The sequence below is a fragment of the Bos mutus genome, chromosome 7 (assembly GCF_027580195.1).
Source record: "Bos mutus isolate GX-2022 chromosome 7, NWIPB_WYAK_1.1, whole genome shotgun sequence".
Taxonomy (NCBI): Eukaryota; Metazoa; Chordata; class Mammalia; order Artiodactyla; family Bovidae; genus Bos; species Bos mutus.
This window is the reverse complement of record NC_091623.1, coordinates 78,220,742-78,247,688: the sequence shown is the minus strand read 5'-3', so window position 1 is coordinate 78,247,688 and position 26,947 is coordinate 78,220,742. Positions and strand designations below refer to the sequence as shown.

Here is a 26,947-nt window from a genome sequence, read left to right as displayed (position 1 = left end):
CATATAAGCTCTTAGAGTTAGAAGAAGGCAGGATGGCAGGCTCACTCTGTTTCTTCCATGCCGTGGTGTTGGATGGCACTGACATTGTGGCCAGCGTCACATAATTGCTGTTATTTTTTGACATTTGCTATGGTTCAGGCAACGTGTGTGCCTTCGTTTAATCCTCACAGCAACATTATAAGGTAGGTATTATCCCCCCCAATTTTTGGATGAGGAAACAAAGGCTTATATTAAAAAATCAAAAAATACTTTTTGTCCTTGGCAGTGAGACTACAGTGCTCTGCCTCTTCAGTCCTAACAAAAATGCTAGTATTGATTATTTTCCCATTTTCCTTCTAATGAGAAGTAGTTTATCAGTTACGTCCCATCACTTTAACTTTCACTAGTTTTCTTTCTCAGTAAATGGCAGTTTATTGGAGGTAAAGTTCTATAAATGGGGTAATATGTTTATCTCTCTGCCTGGAGATAAGAATAGGGAAAGGGCTGATTCTGGAAAGGGAATTATTTAACTTATAGTTGAGCAGTCTCCCTAGAACATGGATCAGTGGCAAATTGTTGGAGGAGGGTATAGATCAGCAGGACTACTACTGATAGGCTTATTTGTTAACTAATGTGGAATCAGGAGAAAACAACCATCTCCCTAGGCCCTCCCACCTCTATCTTTGGTAAAGGCTGCTTGCTCATTTGTCTTATTCTCCCAATACTGGTGGTCCTGTGTGAGGGACCTTAGTGAAGAGACAAAGTCAGTGGAAAGAGTATGACATCAACTTGAAACTTTGGCCACCTGATGCGAAGAACTGACTTATTTGAAAAGACCCTGATGCTGGGAAAGATTGAAGGTGGGAGGAGAAGGGGACAACAGAAGATGAGATGGGTGGATGCCATCACTGACTCAATGGACATGAGTTTGAGTAGACTCTGGGAGTTGGTGATAGACAGGGAAGCCTGGCATGGTGCAGTTCATGGGGTCACAAAGAGTCGAACACCACTGAGCAACTGAACTGAACTGAATCTGAACCTCTGCTTCTGATACAAGTTAACATCTATGAGACCTAGTTTCCTTTTCTATAAATTGGGGGAAAGCTTACAGGGTTCTAAAGAGTAAGATAATGTATATAAAAGCACAGTATCTATCTCTTAGAAGGTGAGTGAATGGCAGTAGTTGTTATTTCAATGTGATGCTAGTTTTGTATGTCTTAAGTAGTGTCATGGTGAGAGGTGGAAAAGCCAGAGAGGTGATGTGCAGATGTGAGAGGATACAGTTTGATGACCTTAGTTCCATCAAGTACCAGCCTTCCACAGCAAACTCAGGTGTCTAGAGCTTGCCTCAGGCCATCAGGTTTTGGGGTTTTGTTTCTTGTTTTTCTTTTACTTCTTAAAGATGGGAAGCAGCTGTTCTGCTAGTGTTGCCAACTCTAGGAGCTGGGAAACTCCATGAACTTCACAAGGCATTGTGATGAATGGGGAAAGAGAAGGTAACTTTTCTATTAGGCACGGTGGTTGTGTTATTTCACTTCATCCTTATAACAGCCCTCTAGCCGAGGCTGTGCCTTGCCCATTATCCCTGGGCACTCATTGTTCTACTGCATACCCACAGGGTCCTATTGCAAGGACCTGCAACTCTCTGCCTTAGCACTTCTCTAGACAAGTGTGCGGTAGAGCTGGGAGTGCCAGAAAGTGAGGGCCTCTGAGGCAGCCCTCAACCAGTGAAAATGGAATTTGGAGGATAAATTCCCCAGCTTCCTCACCTCACTTAGGTTCATTCTACACATCTCCCAGAGTTCCCTCAGGGCTTGAACCTCAGGAGCTCTCAGCTCAGCAGTAGCTTAATTATGTATGCTCTGTTGACTTCCTTCCCGTCCTATCTCATTTCCAGCTCCCCTGTCAGTGCTTCCTGGATCAAGGCTGGGACTAAGGTGAGGGACCTGCACTCTTCAGTTCATGTAAAGGAAGAGTTGACACTTGTATGAACTTGAAAGGGTTTCTCCACATTTTGTAGCTAGGCACTTCACATGCATTGCCCTAATCCTAACCCTGGCCTGGATTGCTTCCCAATTAAACTACACTCAAATTAGGTCCACTTCTGGAGGAACCTATCCTAAGGCATTATTATTAGTCTTTATGTTTTATACATAGAAAACAGGCTCAGCGAAGTGCAAAAACTCACTTTGTTATACAACTGGTAAATGAGATGGGATTCAAACCCAGGTCTGTCTGACACCAGTGCTGATTCTCTCTACTATTCCATACTACTTCCTAACCCCACTTGAGTCACAAAATCCAATGGGAATTTTAAGCTTGGATGGGCCCATTCTCACCTGTGAGGCAGAGCAGCTTTGGCCCTAAGTTGATCTAGAAGATGGGAATTGGGGTGAGGGAAAGGCAGGTAGTAAGTAGATGGTAGTACCAGTGGGAAGATGGAAGAATGTATAAACCCTGAGTGGGAAGGCTGCTGAAGCCATCTGTACCTGGAAGGCAAGAAGAGGTTACTTATTTCCTCTCAGTTTCAAAAGCCCTGTACTATTGAGGTTGTGGGAGAGTTCTTCAATTTAAGAAAAATTAACTGATACCTCTTCCCTGGTGGCTCAGATGGTAAAGAATTCACCTGCAATGCAGGAGACCCAGGTTCAATCCCTGGGTTGGGAAGATCCCCTGGAGAAGGAAATGGCAACCCACTCTAGTGTTCTTGCCTTGGAAATCCCATGGGCAGAGGAGCCTGGTGGGCTACAGTCCATGAGGTTGCAAAGAGTCAGATACAATTGGGCAACTTCACCTTCAGTTTTCATCTCATGTTAGATCTAGAACAGGGGCTCCAAAGATAAGAATTATTCTTTGAGAGTCCACAGTGCAGTGGGGGAAGGCAAACAGATTCTATTGATAGATTGTAGTCAATGCAATGATACAGGGAGATCAAGACACTGTGGGATCAATAGGCTGCTACTCAGCTGGGATCAGGGCCAGGAGGAGCTTTTCTAGGAAGGCTCCCAGCATTGTTGTTGTCATGTATGGATGTGAGAGTTGGACTGTGAAGGCTGAGCACCGAAGAATTGATGCTTTTGAACTATGGTGTTGGAGAAGACTCTTGAGAGTCCCTTGGACTGCAAGGAGATCCAACCAGTCCATTCTAAAGGAGATCAGCCCTGGGATTTCTTTGGAAGGAATGATGCTAAAGCTGAAACTCCAGTGCTTTGGCCACCTCATGCGGAGAGTTGACTCATTGGAAAAGACACTGATGCTGGAGGGATTGGGGGCAGGAGGAGAAGGGGACGACAGAGGATGAGATGGCTGGATGGCATCACTGACTCGATGGACGTTGAGTCTGAGTGAACCCTGGGAGTTGGTGATGGACAGGGAGGCCTGGCATGCTGCGATTCATGGGGTCGCAGAGTTCGACATGACTGAGCGACTGAACTGATCTAAACTGAACTGAAGGTGTAATTTAAAGAATGAGGAAAAGTTAAGTGGGAAAGCTGGATGGGGCAAAGAGGGAGTCAATCCAGACAGATCAGCATGAACAAAACACTTAACAGTAAAGAGCAGCTTGATGGGTATAGGAGAGCTGGAGTAAAAGGGCATGGGGGGAAAGGCAGGAAGCTTGTTTGGGCCTGAGGGCCTGTGTGCCTGGCCATGGCGCACTGTCAGCTGTGAGAAGCAAGCCTGGGAGCAGCTCAGAACAGGGATGGCCTGGCTCTCATCCCAGCTGTGGTACCTGGGCTACAGCCCACCTTTACCCCAGCTAACTGCCTCTCCTCTTTCCTTAGTTCCTCCTGAACAGCTGGAGATTGGCGCTTAGGGTCTGTGAGGAGTCTTGTCAGGACTTGTCCTTCCCCTCGTTGTTCAATGGTCATCTGGTGTCTGAAGAGAACTGCTGATCCCTGCTATGCCTCTGCTACAGTCAGGGCTGTCATAGTAGTTCATAGACCCCAAGCCCAGGCTGCTTCCTCCCTGCATAGGCTCTGACATAGGCCTTCTTTGACACTCTGCCTAGGGTACTGGGACCCCTGCTGCTGAGGAAATAGACATGGGACTTCCAGAAACATAGACAAAGAGCCCTGGCATTGCTTGTCAGGGGTGTATCACTCAGGTTCAGGAGACAGCAAACTGTCAGCATGAATCACAGCTGGGCCTTTGGCATTCAGTTCTATGTTCTCTCCTAACTAAACAAAGTTGAGAGAGACGAGCCCCAGGCTAGGCAGGCTGCTATGTTGTGAATGATGGCCACTCTGTCCTCCCCACCCCCATTCCCAATTTTCCTGCCTTTAGAGCTTATCTGCCTGATTGCTGCCCACTGAACTGTGCAGAGGGGCTGATGTCTGGCATGTTTCCAGGTCCAGTCATGCCCCAGACTGATAGAACAGGTATCATCCATGGTCTCCATCCTGGTGTCATGTGTAGGCCGAGTACTGTTTATGGTTAATATTAAGGTTACTGCTGATGAGGTAGCTGGAAGTTTTAAAGTATCTGCTCACCAATTTTGAGGGAAATTGGTGCAATACGTCTAGTTAACCATGGTGGGTATCTCAGTCCATTTGGCTTGCTATTAAATAGTACCACAGACTGAGTGGCTTATAAACAATGGAAATGTATTTCTCACAGTTCTGGCAGCTAGACGTCTAAGATCAATGTGCCTACATGGTCAGATGAAGGCCCTCTTCCAGGTTGCAGACCACCCACTTCTTGTATCCTCACATGGCAGAAGAGGCAAGGGAGCTCTCAGTGACTTATGATGAGAAGACTGGTCCCGTTCATTAGGGTTTCACCCTTAGGACCTAATCACTGCCCAAAGACCCCACTTCCTAATACCATCACCTTCAGCATGAGGCTTTCAACATAAGCATTAGGTTGGTGGGGGTGGGGGACAAAACTATTTAGACCACAACACTGGGCACAGTGATATCCCAGCTTTCTGCACATTCCAGAAGACTAGTTCAGGGAAAACCAGCTGGCTGGCCCACAGCTCCACTGCAGCTTGAGATTCCTCTTCCCCTTCTGGTAGAGAAGCCCTACAGTGTGAACCTACTGTTAACCTCTTGGCCTATAGACTAAAGGCTAAACTCCAGTCTGGCTGCCTCTCATCCCACCATATATCCTCACCTACATGTGTCATCTTGAGGTCCTTGGAGCTGCACCCCAATTCCATGAAGTTGCCTTGTGCTCCGTGATTTTGTACATGTTCTCTTTGTCAAGGACACACTCCCACTCTTCCTTCAGGGCTCAGCTTCCTCAACCTCTGCCCACTCTGGGGCAGGGTGTCTCTTCCTCTTGTATTCCCACATTGCCTCGTGTTCATTTAGTAAGTCCTTCCATGTTTTGGAAAATTGTCCATTGAATTGCGTATTTCCCAGGCTAGTTTCCTCTAGTTCCTTTCCAGGGGTGAGCCACCACCTCAGAACTCAGACTTGGAGTGCCTGTAAAATGGATGGAGCTTCCCAGCATTGCAGAGGGGATATCCTAGGGCTCTTGACTCAGTTCAGAACTCTCAACTTCCTGTGGTGATCTTGCTTAAATTTGCACCATGGTCCTGCCTAACCCAGCCTCCGCTTAAGACAGATTCAGAGGGAAGTGCACCTTCCTAAATTAGCTGGTGTTTAATGAGAGGGTGGGGCTTGGTAACTAACTCATATCACTGGTGAGTTTCACTTTGGAGTGCAAACCAGGCCAGTGGATGTCAATGAGAAAGAAGAGCTCAGATCTAAGGAGAGTGACCAACTGCTGCTTCTCCCAGGTAAGATTCTCCTGTAATTACTGCCAACCTCAGTTCCAGCCCCTTGCCCTCATCTCTCCTACTTAGGCCATCCTGGATGAGTGGAGGCTGGAAAGACTAAGTTGGCTCTTCTTTGATGGGAACCAGTGGTGGTTCCCATCCTCGGTAGAGGTCCTTGGCATACCTTTCAGAAGGAAGGCCCGTTTGATGTAGCTGATTCAGCTGAATAATGCCAACAGGCCCCTAGTTATTCAAACATGAGACCCTAGGCTGGGTTCAGGGATCTAGTGATGTGAGAGGCATGTCCCTCACCATAGGGACTCTCAGCTAGAAGGGACACAAATGAATGCATTTACCAGAAGTGTAAACACGGGTTACTTGAGGGAAGCTTTATAGTCTCTGACGTGTAGAAGTGCTGAATAAATATTGAATAGAAGAAGGAATGAATAAGAGAGTGAATGAATGAATGAATGAATGATCTAGCTGGGCCTCAAAAGGAGAGTGAAATCTCACCATGTCTGTATCCCTAGGCCTTCCTCTCCCAAAGATAATTGCCTTATTTACCCCATTTTATCCTCAAAAGAGACCTCTAACATATGTGGAACATATGTTTGACAGATTTGAGAGAGTATAGGTATATGTAACTTTGGGGAGATTTGTTGGAAACTGATTTCTTGGTTCTGTGAATAAGAAAAAACTCCCCATCTCTCAATTTTTCTAGCTGCTATGCAAGTTTTACTGGCAGCTGCTTAGGCCAAGCTCTGTGCTGGGCACTGAAGAAATAATGACTCAGACACAGCAATTCCAGGGAAAGCTGTGAACAAAAGCTGAACAGCCAGAGATAGGACAAAGCTCATAGTGTGTCTGGAATATGAAGGGGAGGAGCAAGAGAGGAAGCTTGGGTTGAGGACAATGTCAGGGGCCTGCAATGCCACAATAAAGCGTTGGGGACTTGTTTTTTCTGCAGTAGAAACCACAGTGTAAAGGTCATCTTCCTTTCTTAGGGGTGATGGAACTGGGGGATCACATGATAAAGTCTACTTTTTGCAGTCACTCTGGGTGACATGTTTGTTGTGGGTAGGGTGGGGAGGAAGACACACAGGAGCAAGAGTTATCAATTAGGAGACTTGGAATAGTCAGATGAGTAGGTCTAGGACAGTGTGGGAACTGGGAGATGGGGACGCACAAGAGAGCTCTTTCCACTCTCAGCTTTTTCAGCCTGAGAAATGATTGCATGGAGGAATTGAAGGTCAGGGATGTATAGAGGCAACATGCATGCCTCCAGCCAAGGTGAAGGACAGGAGAAGAATTTCATGGGGAAAAGTGAAGAAGAAAATTAATGTGACTTTGACCATTGAGTTTGAGGAGCCTTCTCCAGCATCCAGAGATGCTAACAGACCATTGGAATTTGGCTCAGAACAGGGGTAGATTTGAGAACCTTCACACAGAGGTTTTAATCAAACCTTGGGGATGAGTGAGAAAAAGAGGAAGCATTGGAGAAGCAGGCTATGGCCAAAAACTTGAGAGCTCCATTGTTTAAGAGGAGTTACTGATGAAGACTTTGAGAGACTCAGGAAGGAGGCCAGGAAAGACTGATGGGCACAGCCAAGGGAGAAGAGAACTTTGCAGTGAAGAGAATTCTCATGGCTTTGCGTGCCTGAGAGGACAAAAGGGTGGGGACTGAGGAAAAGGCTGGAATTGGGCAGTCAGGAGATCATGGGTGACAATAGGAAGGGCAAATTCATGGATGTATTGGGAGTGGCAGGTGGGTAGAGGTTGCGATGGTGGGAAGGCAACTTTCCCAAAGTTTACCTGTTATAGGAGAGGGCCAGATGCCTTCTGCCCATCTCGGGCCCTCCACTGCACCACCCCAAATGGCACTTGAATCATTGAAGTCTTCTTTGGAAACTTCCTGGTCCCCTTTTAATTCATATCCAGATGAAAAAAAAAGGGGCCTTGAGATGGAGAGGGTCTTCCCAGGTGGCGCTAGTGGTAAAGAACACCCCTGTCAGTGCAAGAGATATTAATCCCTGGGTCAAGAAGATCCCCTGGAGGAGGGTGTGGCAACCCACTCCAGTTTTCTTGCCAGGAGAATCCCATGGACAGAGGAGCCTGGCAGGCTAGAGTCAGACACGACTGAGGCAACTTAGCATGCACGCATGAGATGGAGAGACCTGGTGCGGCTGCTCTGTGGAGAGCTGTGTCCTCAACTTTGAGCACAGGGCTCTTTCAGGTCAGCATCATCCCACCTTCTGAAGCCCACCATGTTGTTTGTGTTGTACATCACAGTTCCCAAAGCATTTTCCCTGTTGTCACTCTATTTAACTCTGGTGACAGCCTTGCAAAGGTAGATACTATCGTCTCCTGTTTTTTACACATAAAGAAACTGAAATGCAAAGTCATACATGCCCAAAGTCATAGCACTAGTGGAACCCTTTTCTGAAGTGTAGATCCGTCCCTGTCCCCATCTCTCTATGGCACGAAATTCACTCAACTTGGCATGAAGATGCCAAGCCAGCCTGCTTGCTTCTGCAGCAGATCTTAACCCGCTCCCCACTTAACTCACACCCTTTGTTCCAAACCTCTAGCACATCCCTGAACTCCCCAATGCAGCAGCAAGTCCACCTCTGTCACTCCCTGTGTCGATCATACTGTGATTATTGGTAAAGCTGTGAAGTCCCTGAGGGTGTGGCCTAGGTCTGCTTCATCTGTACATCAGCATGTGGCACAGTAGACATTGTTGCTGTTTAGTCACTAAGTTGTATCTGACTCTGTGCCCCATGGACTGTAGCCCACCAGGCTCCTGTGTCCATGGGATTTCCCAGGCAAGAATACTAGAATGGGTTGCCTTTTCCTTCTCCAGGGGATCTTTCCAACCCAGGGATCAAACTTGTGTCTCCTGCATTTGCAGGCAGATTCTTCACCACTAAGCCACCAGGGAAGCCACGATAGACATTAGGGACTGGTAAATGTGAATAAATGACAGAATGAATGAATGGCATTGGGATGAGAATCAGCCTTGCCAGTGCTCTCTCGCTGTACATGCTCTGGAAAATGAGGGCCTTCTGGTTGATTTACTAAAGGATCTTTGATGGTCAGAGATTCTGAGCTCTGCCCACATCTTCCTTCCTGGTCCCTTTCAAAAGGAAGAAAGTTAAGGATCTTCATCACAGCCTCTGAGGCTCATCACAGACGGTGGAGTACGTGGTTCATCTGGGCTATCCCTTTTCTCCCATAGGAGGCCACCCCTCACCATTGTGGAACCACATGGACTCCATTGGGTCTCTAGGGTTGCAGCAAGGGGAAGGAGCCCCCAGCTGCCCCCAAGAAGGCTTGCCTTGCCCCTCAAACAGCTCTGAGATGGTAAGTTCAACACTAGGTCCCTGTCTCATGCCTCTTCAAACAGGAGCGGCCCCACCACGGAGCCATGCGCTCACACCCATGCAGCCCTTTCCAGTGTACTGAGCCTTTCATATCTGATCTAGTAACTTCCTCTTTCAAGACCCCTCACCATTGAGAGGTGGGGGTTATCTTTTCCTCTAACAGATAAGGATGAAGGGGCTTAGAGAGGTGACGTGCTTTGAGTCTAAGGCATGACAGGAGCTTGAGCTGAGGTGTTTCAGCTCCAAATATATCACTTTTGGCACCTTGGGTTGTCTCAGTCTAGAAAGGACCCTCCAGGGTTTTTCTGGTAGAAAGCTTAAGGCCCTTTCTTTCCTCACTTCTCTAGTCATTTCTGTACATCTCTTTCCCCTCAACATGGCCACTGCAGTCAGGCACACAGAGATGATTTCAGTGCTGAACTCAACTTGGAGGTTATTGTGGTCCATATACCTTAGGTTAGCTCAGAGTGAGCTTCTCTTTTTCCTGTTATCTTGACCAAGATTTAGAAGCCCTTCCCTACCACACCCTTGAGCAGGAAACACTTGGGTAAGTCATTTCATATCTCTTCATCTTTGTTTCTTCATCAGTGCAATGGAGGAAAATAAAGTCTAATCCCCCAACCCTGGTGGATTCAGTGAGCTGTTGGAGATAAAGGAACTGCACAGAGGAGACATTCATGAAGGGGTTCTTGAATTGTTCCCTGCAGTTCCTTTAGTTTCCCAGCCCATTCTGACTTCTGCTGGATTTGGCTTATTGCCCACACTGTGAGGGTAACACACTGCATTTCATGCCCCCACTTCACCCTTGTCCAACCTCTGCCCCAGACCCTGCTGTAAACAGTTCCTCTATGCACAGCCCGTAACTGGACCCTAGAAGGGAGCAGGGACTCTGCTGCAGAGTCTGCCCTGCTGGGCTTGCTCTAGGGCCTACCACCGCTTCCTCTCTTACTTCACACCACTCTCTTGAGACTTGTACACTGGTCCTACACCAATCCTGCTCAACTGCGCACACCTGCAGTTTAAAGACAGTTCTCTTTGGCTTTGGGGGAACTTCACATGCAGCCAAACATCCTGTGGCCTTGGGTCCCCACTCAGCACCATAGGCCTCAGTCTCAGCTCCCCTTCCCATAGTGATCTAAGAACCATATGGTGTTGGAGCCCAGCGCCACCTGTGTCCCTTCCGTGTCCATTCCCTCAGGACTCTGTCTCCAGAAGGGACATGGAGTCAGGCTCCTCAGGCTGGTTGTAACTTGTACTCTGAGAAAAGGGAACCACGTTGAGCATGTCCTGTAGACCAGCTACTGTCTCACCTCTTCACAGGTACTGTCTTCTCAGTTCTCTCACATTACTGAGAAGGGGGTGCTATTTTTATTCCTGCTTGACAGAGGAGAGGTGAGGTGATGGACCCAGACTGACCAACACAGCAAGTTGGTCAAAGAGTCCAGCATTGAAGTCACATAAAATCCACCTTCACTCTTCTGGCTGAGGCTCTCCCCACTCTTCTTGGGGGAGGTTGAGGGGGGAGACTCCAGTAGCTTCTCCTGGCTGCTGCATGCCCACCAGCACTGGCCAGGGAGTATTATTATTCTCCTGATGTTGCATAAGAGGTAAGTCTAATTATGTCAGAGAGAAGTTTGACTTCCCCAGGGCCACATTGCCAGGACTTGCCTGGTAGCTCAGAAGTTAAAGAATCTGCCTGCATTGCGGGAGAACCGGGTTTGATCCCTGGGTTGGGAAGATCCCCTAGAGAAGGAAATAGCTACCCACTCTATTATCCTTGCCTGGAGAATTCCATGGGCAGAGCAGCCTGGTGTGCTACACTCCAACCCCATGGGGTCTCAAAGAGTTGGACATGACTGAGTGACTAACACTTTCACATTGCTAGGAAGTGGCAGGGCAAGGACTCAGATGTAAGCTTTCTCACCCCAAGTTCTTGATGATGGAGTTTCTTCATCAGCTTTGGGTTCTTTTCAGTGTTTTTTACAAGGCTTCACATTTATTTGGAAACATCTCTGTAGTCAGAGAGGTCTGGATTCAAGTCCCACTCTTTCCCTTACTACTTGGATTAGGCAGATGACTGGCCTTCTCTGAACCTCAGTTTCCTCATTTGTGACATAGTAATAGACTCTCCTAGCACGCCTGGCTGCTGGAAGCAATAACATGAATACGAAACTGAACATCTGGCACTCCAGTTAGAATCCTTTGCTCCTGTAGGGGTCTGTTTCCCATTCTCTTCCTAAAGCAGGGGTGGGACTGAGTTGCTTCTATCTCCCTCATTGGGCAGCCTCCCCCTCCCTGGCTCTCCCTGCCTTCTTATCCAGGTGCCTGAGTGGTACTTTTCAGATATAGGCCCAGTGTGGGGCAGCAGGTCGTAAGAATTCTATTCCTATGAGATGGGTGGTGGGGGTCTAGGAGAGTGGAATCAGGGCCTGGGGCCCTCCGAAAAACTCAAGGAGACTGCTGAGGCCTCTTGGAATGACAGTCCAGAGGGTTATCCAGGGGAGGTTCCCACACAGACTTGAGGTACTGGAGCTTTTCTTAAGCTCCACTGAGCTTCTGTGGAGAAGAACCTGGTGTCCCATCCTCTGCTTTCCCTGCCTGCCTGCCCCTCCCTTCACTCTGATCTACTCCTGGCCCAGGCTTCCCCCACATCCATCCCCTTTACTCTAAAGAAAATCCCTTTGTGTTCTTCCTCCAAATCTTCAAATGGCTCATTCCTTTCCTTCATTTAGGTCACTTCCACAGGGAAACCTTTCCTGACCAATATCCAAAAATACCTCTTCCTCCCCTGGTCACCCCTGAACTTCTATTTCTGCCTTTCTTTTCTACCATTACTACCAGAACTGTGTTATGTGTTTCTGTGCTTATTTTCTGCCCCCTACACGAATCTGAGTTCCACAAGAGCAGGCTCAGCTGGTTGTGCAATATATGGTGCTTAGAATAGTGCTGGGTACGTATTAGGGGCTCAGTCAATGTCTGTGGGAAGGATGGCCAAACTGTGGGCGGACTGTCCTCCACGGTGTGGCCCCCAAACTCTCCTGGGCCGGTCTTGCCCAGGTGCCACAATGGAGTGTATCAGAAGAGGGAAGCCCCTGAACCTGAAGTGCACTCACACATTTGTTCATCCAACAACAATGCACTGAGCAGCTTGGCTCTGGGTACTGGGGAACCAGAGCCAATCAGTAGTGGGGTGATAGGGGAGAAGCCTCACCATCCCTCAATTCAAAGAAGTGGAGAGAGAGCTGACAGGGAGCCATGTGGGAATAGAGCAGGAGGAAGTGTGTGGGTCTTCCCTCCAGAGAGGAGCCGAGAGTGTAGGAGCTGGTGCAGGCTGTGAACAGTGGGAAAGCCACAGGTGTGTGAAGAGGTGAGGAGGGGGACTGGACAGTTGCTGGGAGAGCAGCAAGGCTCACAGGGCTCAAGCAGGGCTCAGGTCAGCCCCTAGGAAAGCTGGTCTGAGTTAGGGAAGGGAGGCGTGAGCTGGGCCAGGCTGGCCTCTGTCTTGGTTGGAGTTGGGGGATATGGCTAGGCCAACAGGCCACCTGTCCAGATGTCTGCCCGTTTCTCTTCAGGTACAGGAGTGCCTACAGCAGTTCAAGGTGACAGGGGCGCAGCTGCGACAGATTCAAACCAGCCTCCTGGGCTCCATGGAGGAGGCGCTGAGGGGGCAAGTAGGCCCTGCCCCTGCTGTCCGGATGCTGCCCACATATGTGGGGTCTACCCCACATGGCACTGGTGGGTGGCACAGACTAAGATGGGTGGCCAGGACTGCAGAGAGGGTTCTGATCTGGGAGAGAGGTGGGTGGAGGGAGGTGGGGTGTTTTCCTTACCCCTTGCTCCATCTCTAAGGTCCCTTGATGAGCCTACACAGGCCTTAGGAATGTTTCTGGGAGGTGGAGGGCTTGGTCTCACCAGCTGCATGCCTTTCTGTGACCTGCTTGCCCACAGAGAAAGGGGACTTCGTGGTGCTGGAGCTGGGGGCCACAGGGGCCTCACTGCGTGTTCTATGGGTGACCCTAACGGGCATCGAGGGGCACAAGGTGGAGCCCCGGAGCCAGGAGTTTGTGATCCCCCAGGAAGTGATGCTGGGTCCTGGTCAGCAGGTGAGCACTCAGTGCATAGGCTCCGGGCCTGGCTGGGCAGCTGGGGCTCTAGTGGGCAGAGTTAAGCCCCCAACCCCATCCCACAGCTCTTTGACTTTGCCGCCCGCTGCCTGTCTGAGTTCCTGGATGTGCTGCCCGTGGACAATCAGGGTCTGCAGCTTGGGTTCAGCTTCTCCTTCCCTTGTCACCAGACAGGCCTGGACAAGGTGAGGCAGAGTGGCTACAGGGACAGTGGGTGGAGGGGCTGCAGGGCCGTGAAGGTCATTGGATTGACCTGACTTTCCTGCCTCCAGAGCACCCTCATTTCCTGGACCAAAGGTTTTAAGTGCAGTGATGTGGAAGGCCAGGATGTGGTCCAGTTACTACGAGACGCCATCCAGAGGCAGGGAGTGAGTAGAGGCAGGGGAGCAAATAGGGCTGTGTCTTGGGTTCTGGGAGGGCCTGCTTTCTGTTAAAAGGATATCCTGTTGGTATCCTTTATCCACTTAACCCTGGGGTAAATACTGCTACCATTCTTATTTTATGGGCTTCCCTGGTAGCTCAGCTGGGATTCTAAACCCAGGAGAATCCAGGAGACCCCAGTTCGATTCCTGGGTGGGGAAGATCTGCTGGAGAAGGGATAGGCTACCTACTCCAGTATTCTTGGGCTTCTCTGATGGCTCAGATGGTAAAGAATCTGCTGCAATGTGGGAGACCAGGGTTCGATCCCTGGGTTGGGAAGATCCCCTGAAGGAGGGTACAATAACCCACTCCAGTATTCTTGCCTGGAGAATCCCCATGGACAGAGGAAGCTGGCTGGTGAGCTACAGTCCATGGGGTTGCAAAGAGTCGACACAACTGAGTGACTAAGCACACAACACATTCTCATTTTATAGGTGAGGAGACTGAGACTAAGAAGGGTCAAATAAACATTGAGGACTATAGGAGAAACAGATGAAAAGACTTGACCCTGTCCTCAAGGACCTTGCAAGCCTAGTGGGGACAGCATCCCAATAAACAGTTGTCCCTGTTGAGAAGGTGGTTCTGATGACTCTGGGAGCATGGGGAAGGGCGCACTGTGGCCTGAGCAGAGGCCTGAAGGAGAAGTTTGCCAGGTGCATAAGCTGTGGCTGGGGAGGAAGCTCTAATTTCAGTGAAGGGCATTTTCAGAAGTCTGAGTGGCTAAGAAAGGCTGTTCTGGATCCACTGGACTCGCCACCATGGGTGCTATGTGAGTAGCTAGAAGTCAGGACTGAGAGGAGCAGGCTTGGGAAGATAGGCTGGGACCAGGGCGAGCAAGTGAGGTGTGTACAGCACAGCCTTCAAGGTGACATACTTGCTTACCCTTGTCCTGGTCTTGTGAGGAGCACTGGGGTTCCAGAAGTAGTGGCTGAGGCTGATAGCCTCTGGGGCCTCCAGGGCCTGAGACGGGGCAGAGGAGCCAAGCAGCAGGGGTAAGAGGGAAGAAAATCCTTTATAGGGTGGGAGGGTCTCCAGCATACATGGCACAAACGGGTGGGGCAGGTAGACACACCTTTGGGGGACCCTGCATGTCTCCATCAAATCCGGGGCCCCAGCCCCACCCATCCCCCGGGCTCCCCAACCTCTGTCCTCTCTGTTGCCCAGGCCTACAGCATTGATGTTGTTGCTGTGGTGAATGACACCGTGGGCACCATGATGGGCTGTGAGCCAGGGGTCGGGCCGTGTGAAGTTGGGCTGGTTGTAGGTAAGTCACGCGGGCGTTTGTGATAGTGGATGGAGGGCCTGGATGCCTGGTGGGCAGGTCCTGATGGGGCTGTCCCTGCCAGACACCGGCACCAATGCGTGTTACATGGAGGAGGCAAGGCACGTGGCAGTGCTGGACGAAGACCGGGGCCGCGTCTGCATCAGCATCGAGTGGGGCTCCTTCAGTGACGAGGGGGCCCTGGGGCCAGTGCAGACCATCTTCGACCACACCCTGGACCATGAGTCACTGAACCCGGGTGCCCAGAGGTGGCCTAACCTTCTCTCTCGGTCCTACAACTGCTTTGCTCCACTCCCGCTCTGCTGTTCCTGTACTCTAGTCTTTAGGCCCGCACCTCCCGTTCCCCACTTGCATCCTAGGGGGCCTTGGCCAGTCTCAACGAAGGAATGGCTCAAGGTTCTACAATGCAGAGTTTTTAACTCTTATTCCTGACTCTGGCCAGCTCCGACAGGGGTCAGGGGTTGGGAGTAGTCAAGCAAAGGGACTCCTACCTTCCTTGGGTCCTTCCAGGAGCCCCCTTGAACTTCATCTAAGCCAGATGGGGTAGTGTGGTCTGGGTAAACACCCAACTATCTCTGAGGAGGCCATTTGCTTCTGGACCCTTCAGTCAAGGACCCCAAAGAAAATGAGCTCTCTTTGGGAGTTCTTGGAGGTGGGGGTAGGAGGGCTGAGGGCTTAGGAAAGGCTCTGGCCAGCCATCCTTCCTGCCTATAGGTTTGAGAAGATGATTGGGGGGCTGTACCTGGGTGAGCTGGTGCGGCTGGTGCTGGTTCACCTGGCCCAGCGTGGGGTCCTCTTTGGTGGCCACACCTCCCCCGTCCTGCGAAGCCAAGGCAGCATCCTCCTGGAACACGTGGCTGAGATGGAGGAGTAAGTGCGGCAGGCAAGGGGGCTGTGACAAAGGGACTCCTGGCTTGGGAGTTGCGGGGGTGGTTTTCCCCTGAGGGAGCTGTGCATGGAGCTTTGGTGGGGGCAGGGAGTTTCTGGCCTCCTTGAGCCCCAAAGCAACACCCTGTCCCCGCTAGTCCCTCTGCTGGGGCAGCCCGTGTGCACGCTGTCCTGCAGGACTTGGGCCTGAACCCGAAGGCCTCAGATGCTGAGTGGGTGCAGTGTGTGTGCATGGCTGTGTGCACGCGGGCCGCCCAGCTCTGCGCTGCTGCTCTGGCCGCTGTCCTCTCCCGCCTCCAGCACAGCCGGGAGCAGCAGGCTCTTCAGATTGCTGTGGCCACCGGAGGCCGAGTGTTTGAGCGACACCCCAGGTACTTGGAATACAGCATGAACCTGTGTGAACAGGTCACCAGAGCATGTGTGTGTGTGTGATACCAGAGGGCACTCTGGTACCACAGGTGCAAGGCAGTGGATGTGAATGGCTCCCTAGCAGAATAAAGATGGACGGAGGGTTAAGGGAGGCCAGAAGAGGTCAAAGGAGAGAAAGAGGGTTCTCTTGGGTGTGCAAGGGAGGGGATCACAGGTGCACTGGGTGCATGGCTGGTGCACAGATGGGTTTAGAACTGAACTGATTTGAAATGAGGGAGCCCAGGGCTTCAGCATGCTGCGGGGGTCAGGGCCAGGTGCCAAGCCAGGGCGCACCTGCTGTGTGTCTCTGTAGGTTTCTCAGTGTCCTACGGGAGACAGTGATGCTTCTGGCCCCCAACTGCGATGTCTCCTTCATCCCCTCTGTGGACGGGGGTGGCCGGGGCGTGGCAATGGTGACTGCTGTGGCTGCCCGCCTGGCTGCCCACCGGCGCCTGTTGGAGGAGACCTTGGCACCATTCCGGTTGACCCGGGAGCAGCTGGCAGAAGTGCAGGCACAGATGCGAGAGGCCATGGCCAAGGGGCTCCAAGGGGAAGCCTCCTCCCTCCGCATGCTGCCCACTTATGTGCGGGCCACGCCTGATGGCAGCGGTAAGGACCCAGCCTGAATGTGGAGCAGGGACATGGGCTCCCGGGGGTCACAACATGTGTGGGGCTGGAGCCTCCAGCTCCATCCTAGTGCTGAGGGTCTCTGCCTCACAGAGCGTGGGGACTTCCTGGCCCTGGACCTGGGGGGCACCAACTTTCGAGTCCTCCTGGTGCGTGTGACCATGGGAGGTGTGCAGATCGCCAGCCAGATCTATTCCATCCCGGAGTGCGTGGCCCAGGGCTCTGGACAGCAGGTACCTACAGCCTGGAGCTGATGTCAGGGGCCAGGGATGGGCCTAGTGGCCTGCTGCCTGACTTGCTCCTACCCCGCAGCTCTTTGACCATATTGTGGACTGCATTGTGGACTTCCAGCAGAAGCAGGGCCTGAGTGGGCAGAGTCTCCCCCTGGGTTTCACCTTCTCCTTCCCGTGCAGGCAGATGGGCCTGGACCAGGTGAGAAAGGTGGGGTCTGAGGAAGCCATCCTCAGGGGCTTTCTGCTAACATGCTTTTCATGGAGTGGGCAGGAGGTCCAGAGGGGGCTTTCTGGGCTGGGGAGAGGACCAGCTGGAGGCACTGCAGGGCTGTGCCTTGAACCTAGCCTCAGTTTTCCCAGATGTGGCATGCTCAGGTGGAAGGGATATGGTAAAATGGCCTGGAATACAGGGCCATGGAAAGACATGGGATGGAGGACATAGTTATCCTAGAGGCTGCTAGTGGGCAGGAGAGTGGAGTCAGTGTTAGGTCTGGGCACCTGGGAGCAGTGTAGGCCCCCAGGCTGAAGGCAGAGTTTGTTCTGTCTCTCAAAGTGGCTTGTGGTTGCATGGTTTATACAAACAAAGCTAGTGGAGGTGATGGAATTCCAGTTGAGCTATTTCAAATCCTGAAAAATGAGCTATTTCAAATCCTGAAAAATGATGCTGTGAAAGTGCTGCACTCAATATGCCAGCAAATTTGGAAAACTCAGCAGTGGCCACAGGACTGGAAAAGGTCAATTTTCATCCCAATCCCAAAGAAAGCCAATGCCAAAGAATGCTCAAACTACTGCATAATTGCACTCATCTCACATACTAGTAAAGTAATGCTCAAAATTCTCCAAGCCAGGCTTCAGCAATACATGAACTGTGAACTTCCAGATGTTCAAGCTGGTTTTAGAAAAGGCAGAGGAACCAGAGATAAAATTTCCAACATCCACTGGATCATGGAAAAAGCAAGAGAGTTCCAGAAAAACATCTATTTCTGCTTTATTGACTATGCCAAAGCCTTTGACTGTGTGGATCACAATAAACTGTGGAAAATTCTGAAAGAGATAGGAATACCAGGCCACCTGACCTGCCTCTTGAGAAACCTATATGCAGGTCAGGAAGCAATAGTTAGAACTGGACATGGAACAACAGACTGGTTCCAAATAGGAAAAGGAGTACGTCAAGGCTGTATATTGTCACCCTGCTTATTTAACTTATATGCAGAGTACATCATGAGAAACGCTGGGCTGGAAGAAGCACAAGCTGGAATCAAGATTGCCGGGAGAAATATCAATAACCTCAGATATGCAGATGACACCACCCTTATGGCAGAAAGTGAAGAGGAACTAAAAAGCCTCTTGATGAAAGTGAAAGAGGAGAGTGAAAAAGTTGGCTTAAAGCTCAACATTCAGAAAACGAAGATCATGGCATCTGGTCCCATCACTTCATGGGAAATAGATGGGGAAACAGTGTCAGACTTTATTTTTTTGGGCTCCAAAATCACTGCAGATGGTGATTGCAGCCATGAAATTAAAAGACGCTTACTCCTTGAAAGAAAAGTTATGACCAACCTAGACAGCATATTGAAAAGCAGAGACATTACTTTGCCAACAAGGTCCATCTAGTCAAGGCTATGGTTTTTCCAGTGGTCATGTATGGATGTGAGAGTTGGACTATAAAGAAAGCTGAGCTCTGAAGAATTGATGGTTTTGAACTGTGGTGTTGGAGAAGACTCTTGAGAGTCCCTTGGACTGCAAGGAGATCCAACCAGACCATTCTAAAGGAAATCAGTCCTGGGTGTTCATTGGAAGGACTGATGCTAAAGCTGAAACTCCAGTACTTTGGCCACCTCATGCGAAGAGTTGACTCATTGGAAAAGACCCTGATGCTGGGAGGGATTGGGGGCAGGAGGAGAAGGGGATGACAGGAGATGAGATGGCTGGATGGCATCACCGACTCGATGGACATGAGTTTGAGCAAACTCCTGGAGCTGGTGATAGACAGGGAGGCCTGGCGTGCTGTGACTCATGGGGTCACAAAGAGTCGGACATGACTGAGTGACTGAACTGAACTGATCCCATTCCCAGCCTTGCTGATGTTAGCCTGGCTCAGGGTGAGGTGCCTGGCTGGGGTTGGCAGAGGGGCAGGCACAGGTTTAGACGCAGTACCTCCACATCCTTCATCAGGAATGCTAGGCTTCTCATGCATACCCTAAGGACTGCCATGGAGACAGCTCCTCCCAGACCTCTGATCCAAGTTCCTAGGAGTCTTCTTCTCAACACCCCCAACTTCTGCGAAAAAGCTCCTCTGATGAGGAGCTTGCTGGCCCTGAAGGTGCCCACCAGGTTCTTCCACACCTGTGCTCTCTGGAAAGTTCTGCCTCCTCTACTCCAACCAGCCTTCCTGTGGTTTTCACTTGCTCTCTGCTCCCGCTCTGACCTCTCAGACATGGACCTCTGTACTCCAATTTCCTTTGGATTGTGCAGCGGGCAGTGTCTCTCTGCTGGTCTGTCTGTCTCTCTGCAGTGTCTCCCTCCAGTCTAAGCATCCTGGCACCTTTTTTTTATTCCTTGTAAGGTGAGAGAGAACGGCTTTCCAGGTGGCCTAGTGGTAAACAATCTGCCTACAATGCCAGAGACAAGGGTTTGATCCCTGGGTTGGGAAGATCCCCTGGAGAAGGAAATAGCAGCCACTCCAGTATTCTTGCCTAGAGAATCCCATTCTTGCCTGGAGAGGAGCCTGGGCTATAGTCCATGGGGTCTCAAAACAGTCGGACACGACTTAACAACAACAATAACAAAAGGTGTGAGAAGCAGGTGGACTCTGTGTGCAAAGTCAGGCATGCAGGAAACGCGGTCCTATTAGTTTTCTATAACAGAACTCAATTTCTATGTTAAGCCAACATTCTTTTCAGGAGTGAAAACTTAATCAATTCAGGGACCCCCTTATCCAGGCAGGGGCCCCTCCTTTGCTGTATAGAATGTGAAAACAAGCTGGGAGTTTGGGGAGACATCTAGGTGCCAGCTATTTGGACTCCCCCTTTTGCTGTCTTGGGTCTTGACATCTCCCTTGACACCTTACCTTCCCCTCCATGGAAGGAGGTCAGAGGCCATTATCCAAATACCTTCTGTTTCCTCCCCTCCCCTACAGCGGCAGGCCCAGGGTGGAGGGCTTAGGACATCTTTCTCAGAAAGCCATCCGGAACCTGGCTCTGACTCCTGCCCACCTCACCTTCCCCAGACCAGGGGGTCTTCCTTATATCTGGGAGCAGGGAAACTTTGCTGTTACTCACCAGCTGGCTCTCCCTCTCACCTACTCTTTCTCTCTGGTTTCTGTTTTTGAGACAATGAGCCCAGACCACTCTAGCTGTGGTTCTATAGGAAAAGGAATAAAAGGAAACTACTGGGAGAAATGTCAGTTAATATTTCTAAAATCTCCTGCCCCAAAGATTCCCAGATCTGCTCTTCACGCTTCTACTTGGGCAGAGCAGTCATTTCTCCTAATGGTGTTAGAATAGTTCCCCCGTCCCCATCCCACCCAGAGGAAGCACAATAGGAAAAGAACAGTTCCAAGTACAGCCAGGCCACCATTACTAAGTCCACAGTTTAAGGCCAGTTTCTCACGGGGAATTGCTGTGTCCCCTCCTGTCCTGCTCAGGTGTCTGTTTCTGGCTCTTCCATTCACCCCTCATTTGTAGCTGAAACATGCGTGTGAACCTCCCATTGACTCAGCTCTGTCCCAGCTCAGAATTTCTCCCTCTCAGGTGGCTCTTGCTAGTTGTTTCTGTAGGAGCAGACTCTGCTGTCATTTAGACCTCTCTCTGTCCTTCCCTTTCTCAACACATAGCACTCATTCTGTTCATTCCTAACCCGATTACAAAGGACCATTCCTTCTGAGCAGATGTCTTAAAATGGCCAGACCTTCAGACCATCTCAGCATTCTGGCACTAAAAATAGAAGGTGTAGGTTGGATGGTTATTAATAGGCTTCTTCACACTGGAGAGTTGAGAGGGGGCAGAGGGCAAGGCCCTTAGCCATATGGGTAGAGTAGGACAGCCTCCCACTGGGGAGGGAATCCTATACACTGTATTCTGATGGGATACAGGCTTTGGGGAGGCAAAGTGAGATTCCAAGGGGCCTCCAGCTTCCTGCCTCCCCTTGGTTCCATCCCAGGGCATCCTCCTGAACTGGACAAAGGGTTTCAATGCATCTGACTGCGAGGGCCAAGACGTTGTGTGTCTGCTGCGGGAAGCCATCAGGCGCCGACAGGTAAGGAGTCTGTCTCCAGGGCTGCTTTGGTGCAACAGGCCTTGAAGGGAGCGAGGGGTCTCCGTCTGCCTGCTGGGGGGCCCTCTGCAGTAGAGACCTCTGGGTCTGGTGCTGGTTGCTGTGACAACCGCGTTGCCCAGCAACTAGAGGCATCCTTTTTTTGTGCAGGCAGTGGAGCTGAATGTGGTTGCCATTGTCAATGACACGGTGGGGACCATGATGTCCTGTGGCTACGAGGACCCCCATTGTGAGGTCGGCCTCATCGTCGGTGAGGAGGGCCCTGCCTTTTGTGCCTCTACTGCCTGATGCTAATTTACTGCCTCCTGTTGATTCCTCAGGTCGGATGTTCCCCTCACCTTGGGGATGTGGCATCATTCCAATCTGAGCCCATGGGACCCTGGAACACTATTGGGTTGAGAGACTGGAGCTTGGGTGTCTAGTCCAGCTCAACTGCTGACTCATAGTCATTTAAGCTCTCTGAATCTCAGTTTGTTTATCTGTTAAATGAATGTGAGCTTTGGAATGTTACAGATTTGAGTAGAAACACTAGCTCTGTCAGGCTTCCTGGGTAGCTCAGCTGGTAAAGAATCCTTCTGCAATGCAGGAGACCCCAGTTTGATTCCTAGGTCAGGAAGTTCCCCTGGAGAAGGGATAGGCTACCCACTCCAGTATTCTTGGGCTTCCCTGGTGGCTCAGACAGTAAAGAATCCACCTGCAATACAGGAGACAAGGGTTCGATCCCTGGGTTGGGAAGATCCCCTGGAGGAGGGCATGGCAACCTACTCCAGTATTCTTGCCTGGAGAATCCCCATGGGCAGAGGAGCCTGGCTGACTATAGTCCATGGTGTCACAAAGTCAGACATGACTGAGCGACTAAGCACAGCACAGCACACTAGCTCTGTCACTTACCCCTGTATGACTTTGGGCAAATCGCCAAAGCCTCAGTTGGATCTCTAAGGTGGAGATGATAACATAACAATGCCTGTCTGAAGGCATGATGAGGATGAAATGAGAGGGGACAAAGTGTAGCAAGACACACACAGTATTTGGAATGCAGTGGACCCCAGGGGTGGGGGTGTACAGAGAATGAGTTGAGATGGTCCTTTGAGAAGTCCAAGATTCTAAATCTTTATTAAGCTCCTCTCCTCTGGCCAGTTGGAAGCTGGATATAGGGACAGAAAGACATTAAGAAGGGGAAAATATCTGCCTTCTCAGAACTGACTGTTTAGTGGGGATTGAGTCCAGAAGAGCACCTGGACATCAGAGAGAGCTGAACCCAACTCTAAGTGCCAGGGCAATGAAGCCAAGATCAGAAAAGAAGCGGTCCCAACATGAGCAAGACTTGAAAAGAAAGCCTTGAAAAAAGGGATTGACTAGATGGGGGAGGAGGGCTCTCATAGTTCCTTGGACATCCGTCTTGGCGCGGGGGGTATGTGGCAGCCTCGCAGGAGACTGGGAGCTTCTTGATCATAGTGCCTGGCACTGGGAGGTGCCAGAGAGAGGTGGCCCAGATTGCTGTGTGGATAAGTAACTGGATGGAGGAGTTCCAGGGGCCAACATACCTGCTTAGAGTTGACCATGTGTTGGGGAGAGGAAGGAAATACCTTTACCCAGCGTATGCCCTCTCTCTGTAAGCTTCTTGGCGTCAAGTTTACATCTAAATGTCATGTTCCCTCTGTGGTTTTTCCTAACTTTTGAGGCAGGAAGACTCACCTGTGCTTGGGCATCCCATGATGCTGTTCTTTGCACCTCTGTTTGGGCAGCATCACAGCTGGCTGCTCATTGCCCAGGCTCTGGCCACTATGGGGCTCCTCCTCATATCTCATTTTTATGTCCCTGGCTCCTGGCTCAGCACCTGCTATTTGACTAAAGACCTGGAAGGCCAGTCCAAGAAGGTGTGGGCCTCTCACCTGTGTGACTGCGGGGCTGTCACACATCTCCCAGGAGATGACATGACAGGCATTTGGGGAGCACCCTGAGGCAGCATGGGAGATGGACTGATGGTGGTGCTGGTAGGGGAAGTAGTGGAGGCCCAGGGGGCTTGGTGGTGGCAGGGTCTGCAGAAGGGATGTGAGAAAAGGGAGGAAAGAGGACTGACCTGGCCCTGGAACAGGCCAATGAGCATGTGGAGATGGAGAGGTAGGAAATGAGTGCAAATGTTGCCATCTCAGTGGGAGGGGCTCAGAGGGATCCTGTGGGCATCAGTCAATGCAGACACCCCATCTGGCTCCTCTGCAGGAACAGGAACCAATGTCTGCTACATGGAGGAGCTCCGGAATGTGGCAAGTGTGGATGGGGACTCAGGCCAGATGTGCATCAACACGGAGTGGGGCGCCTTTGGGGATGACGGCTCTCTCAGCATGCTCAGCACCCGTTTTGATGCCAGTGTGGACCAGGCATCCATCAATCCCGGCAAGCAGAGGTATGGGTTGGGCCAGGCAGGTGTGACTGGTGGTGGCCGGCACTGGTTGATATGGCTGGTGGCTGGTGGTGGCTGGGGCTGGGGCCTTAGCCCTGTGGGCACACACACATGTTCATGCAGGTTTGAGAAGATGATCAGTGGCATGTACCTGGGAGAGATCGTCCGCCACATCCTCTTGCATCTGACTAGCCTTGGAGTTCTCTTCCGGGGCCAGCAGACCCAGCGCCTTCAGACCAGGGACATCTTCAAGACCAAGTTTCTCTCTGAGATTGAAAGGTGCTGAGGCCTATATTATGTCCCTCCACCTCCCAAAGGACTCTTTCCTGAGGTGGAATGCTGGTTGGAGGGAGGTCCACCCCAGAGGACGGAAAAGTCATGAGAGGGGGTACTCATGCAGGACCCTGCCCCTCTGTTCTCTCCTGTTCCCAGTGATAGCCTGGCCCTGAGGCAGGTCCGAGCCATCCTGGAGGATCTGGGGCTGCCTCTGACCTCAGACGATGCTCTGATGGTCCTGGAGGTGTGCCAGGCTGTGTCCCAGAGGGCTGCCCAGCTTTGTGGGGCAGGCGTGGCTGCCGTGGTGGAGAAGATTCGTGAGAACCGGGGCCTGGAAGAGCTGACCATATCCGTGGGGGTGGATGGGACCCTCTACAAGCTGCACCCTCAGTGAGTCTGGGTGGTGGGCTGGGCACGGGAGCCACGGCCAAGTGGGACTGGACTGACCTAGGCTCACGTTGGCCTCTCCCCCTCACAGCTTCTCCAGCCTGGTGGCAGCCACGGTGCGGGAGCTGGCCCCTCGCTGTGTGGTCACCTTCCTGCAGTCAGAGGATGGGTCTGGCAAAGGTGCAGCCCTGGTCACTGCTGTTGCCTGCCGCCTTGCCCAGAGGACCCGTATCTGAAGAAGTCTCCAGCAACCAGCTCTGTTGGTCCAGGGCTGGGACCCTGTCTGTCCCCAAGCCAGGCCCAGACACCCAGGACTTTCCAGAATAGTCATGTGTGACCCCTGCTGGGGAGACCCTTAGCTTTCCCCGAGAGAAGTAGCACTTGGGTTAGCAATATATATATATAATTTATTTACATTCACGTCCGCTAAAATCCCTACGTGCCCTGGCGGCCGGGCAAGGCTGTGTACATAAGGCCAAGTGTAAGTGCACGAATGCACTTAAAACAGAGTCAGGGCACAAACTTCACACCACAGGCCCCACATGGGGCACCTGCCAGCCCCAGGAAAGGGCACGCCACGGCACGCACACTTGCCATTGTCCAGCCCGGGACTCCCATTGCATATTCACATGCCCTGTTGGGCAGGGCTCCTCGTGGCTGGGGGCAGGAGAGGGAGAACAGGGAGGAGCCGTTGGGTGTCCCTGGGTAGGTGGGAGAAGGGCAGCATGTGAGAGGCAGGTGTGGATTGACACCGGGCATGAGAGACGTGAGCAGCCTCTGGGTGTACGGCATGAGATGTGTGTCAGGGGGACACAGGTGATAGCACACAGGACATGCGTGGGCACATGGCCGTGTGGTGGTTGTGTGCCTGAATGCAGGGGCCGCCCCCTGTTCAGCTGTGGCCTTCAGTCCCGAAGGCTTGGAGCCGAGCCCCTCAGATGTGCCCCTACCCAGCAGGCACGGAAATGTTTGCATAAGATCCAGCTCAGGCAGGAGCTCTGGGACCACGTCCCGAGCCCATGGCATGCGTGCCTGCCCGTGTGTATGCGGCCCCCTGGCTGGGGCAGGAGGAGAGGTAACATCACACGCACAGACACACACACCAGTGGGCTGGGCCCAGCCTGGGCTCCAGGCGCCATCCACCCTGGGACCTGGAGGCCTGGGCAGAGTGAGAGCAGGTGGCAGTGCCAGCCTGGCCGGGCAGGCCATGGAGGGGAGGGAGTGCGGGCAGGGTCTGAAAGGGCCAGTGATAGGGGACAGCGTCCGCCAGGAGGGGGCCTGTCCGCGCAGCTCTCCCCGGTGGTGGGGAAGGGCCTTGTCTTGGCTTCTGCCTGTTCCTGGCGGGCGCCAAAGCTGGTGAGAGTGTAGGCATTGTGGGCCTCGCCGGCCTCAGCACTCGGCCTCTGACACTGTGAAGAGACCGGCATCTGGCTGGCCCAGTCCGGCCACTGCTGCTGCCAGCTGGCTGAGGTTGCCGTTGGGGAAGTGCCGTGCCTCCCACAGGTTGAGGATCATGGCTGTGGGGCTGGGCTTGGAGGCAAAGAAGCTGAGATGGCTGCAGAAGGGAGGGGAGTGCTTCAGCAGCCTGGCCTCACCAGGGGCTGCCGCCTCCACCCTCCTAGACCACCTGAGGACAGGGCCTCCCTTCGGTCAGCCAAGGGGAAGCCCCAGCTGCTGGGGCTGGACCACAGGCCCCACCATGTGTCTTGTCCACCCACCCCCGCTGCTCCTCATCCCCGCCCAAGCTGGGCTGCAGGTGGCCTTCATATCCCCTCCCTGCCCACCTCCCACCCACCTGTCCAGGTGGAGTTTCTGGGCCAGAGTCCGCCAGTCGGCACCCCGACTGCAGGGCGGGTCCAGGCTGGTAATGATCTTCTGCCGAATGAGGAAGGGGATCTTGAAGGCACTGGGGCCCACTAGGGCTGGGACCCCCCCTTCACTCTCCAGGACCAGCAGCTCAGAGAATCTCGTGTCCTGGAGATGGGGAAGGATGGAGGTACCTGTTAGAACTTGCCCAGCCCAGCCCACGTGCTGGGTGGGAGACGCTTGGACCATCCCAGGGCACACATGGGTACCTACCATGGGCCAGGTTCCTGCTCCCTGGAGTGTGGAGGTGCAGCGATCTGCTCACAGTCACACAGCCAGTGAGGGGAGGAGCCTCTGACCCCATTCTCCTTCCCCCTCCACCCCTCCCTAGTCACCCCTGCCAGCCTCTGCTGACCACTGAACTCTGCTCTCCTCGCTTTGTCTCTACCCACCACTCTGCTTCCTCACTGTTGCCTCATCCACCTCGCACTCATCCTTCTGAGCCCCAAACAAGCCCCTCCTCTCACGGAAGTCCTCCAGGGCCCCCAGACCAGCTCTGCCTCCCCCTCCCGTCCTGTGGCTCCCTACCCTCTTCCACCCCCTCCCCAAGCCCCACAGTCTCTGTCTACCTCTGACTACATGTGCATCTACACCTCCCTCCTCGGGACACTTGGAGGAAGTGCCACGTGGTTTCTAGGAGGTGGGCTTGGGGGGCCGGGTAGGCCCAGAGTGG

General features: G+C 52.1%; 2 protein-coding genes across 3 annotated transcripts in view; one reads left to right on the top strand and one right to left on the bottom strand.

Annotated features, from left to right (window-relative positions):
• Positions 1-4,542: 4,542 nt before the first annotated feature.
• HK3 (hexokinase 3) lies at positions 4,543-24,818 on the top strand. Of its 2 annotated transcripts, XM_005908418.3 has the most exons (19): positions 4,543-5,725; positions 8,943-9,067; positions 12,660-12,822; positions 13,036-13,190; positions 13,277-13,396; positions 13,484-13,579; positions 14,796-14,895; positions 14,978-15,161; positions 15,628-15,783; positions 15,939-16,172; positions 16,523-16,818; positions 16,930-17,069; positions 17,149-17,268; positions 21,231-21,326; positions 21,495-21,594; positions 23,565-23,748; positions 23,869-24,024; positions 24,178-24,411; positions 24,500-24,818. In XM_005908418.3, exons 2-19 carry the CDS (start codon positions 8,972-8,974, stop codon positions 24,642-24,644), a joined length of 2,775 nt encoding a protein of 924 aa, XP_005908480.1. In that variant the 5' UTR covers positions 4,543-5,725; positions 8,943-8,971; the 3' UTR covers positions 24,645-24,818. The 2 variants fall into 2 exon arrangements, with proteins under 2 accessions (XP_005908480.1, XP_070230224.1); XM_070374123.1 differs by lacking the exon at positions 15,939-16,172 and having other exon boundaries at positions 4,545-5,725.
• Positions 24,819-25,309: 491 nt separating this feature from the next.
• Positions 25,310-26,947, bottom strand: part of UNC5A (unc-5 netrin receptor A) — a 63,876-nt gene continuing 62,238 nt past the window's right edge. Inside the window, exons 14-15 of the mRNA XM_070374124.1 lie at positions 26,204-26,382; positions 25,310-25,963 (exon numbers count right to left, since the gene is read on the bottom strand). Coding sequence (XP_070230225.1) covers positions 25,798-25,963; positions 26,204-26,382 — 345 coding nt within the window. The 3' untranslated portion in view covers positions 25,310-25,797. The remainder of the gene's footprint in view (positions 25,964-26,203; positions 26,383-26,947) is intronic.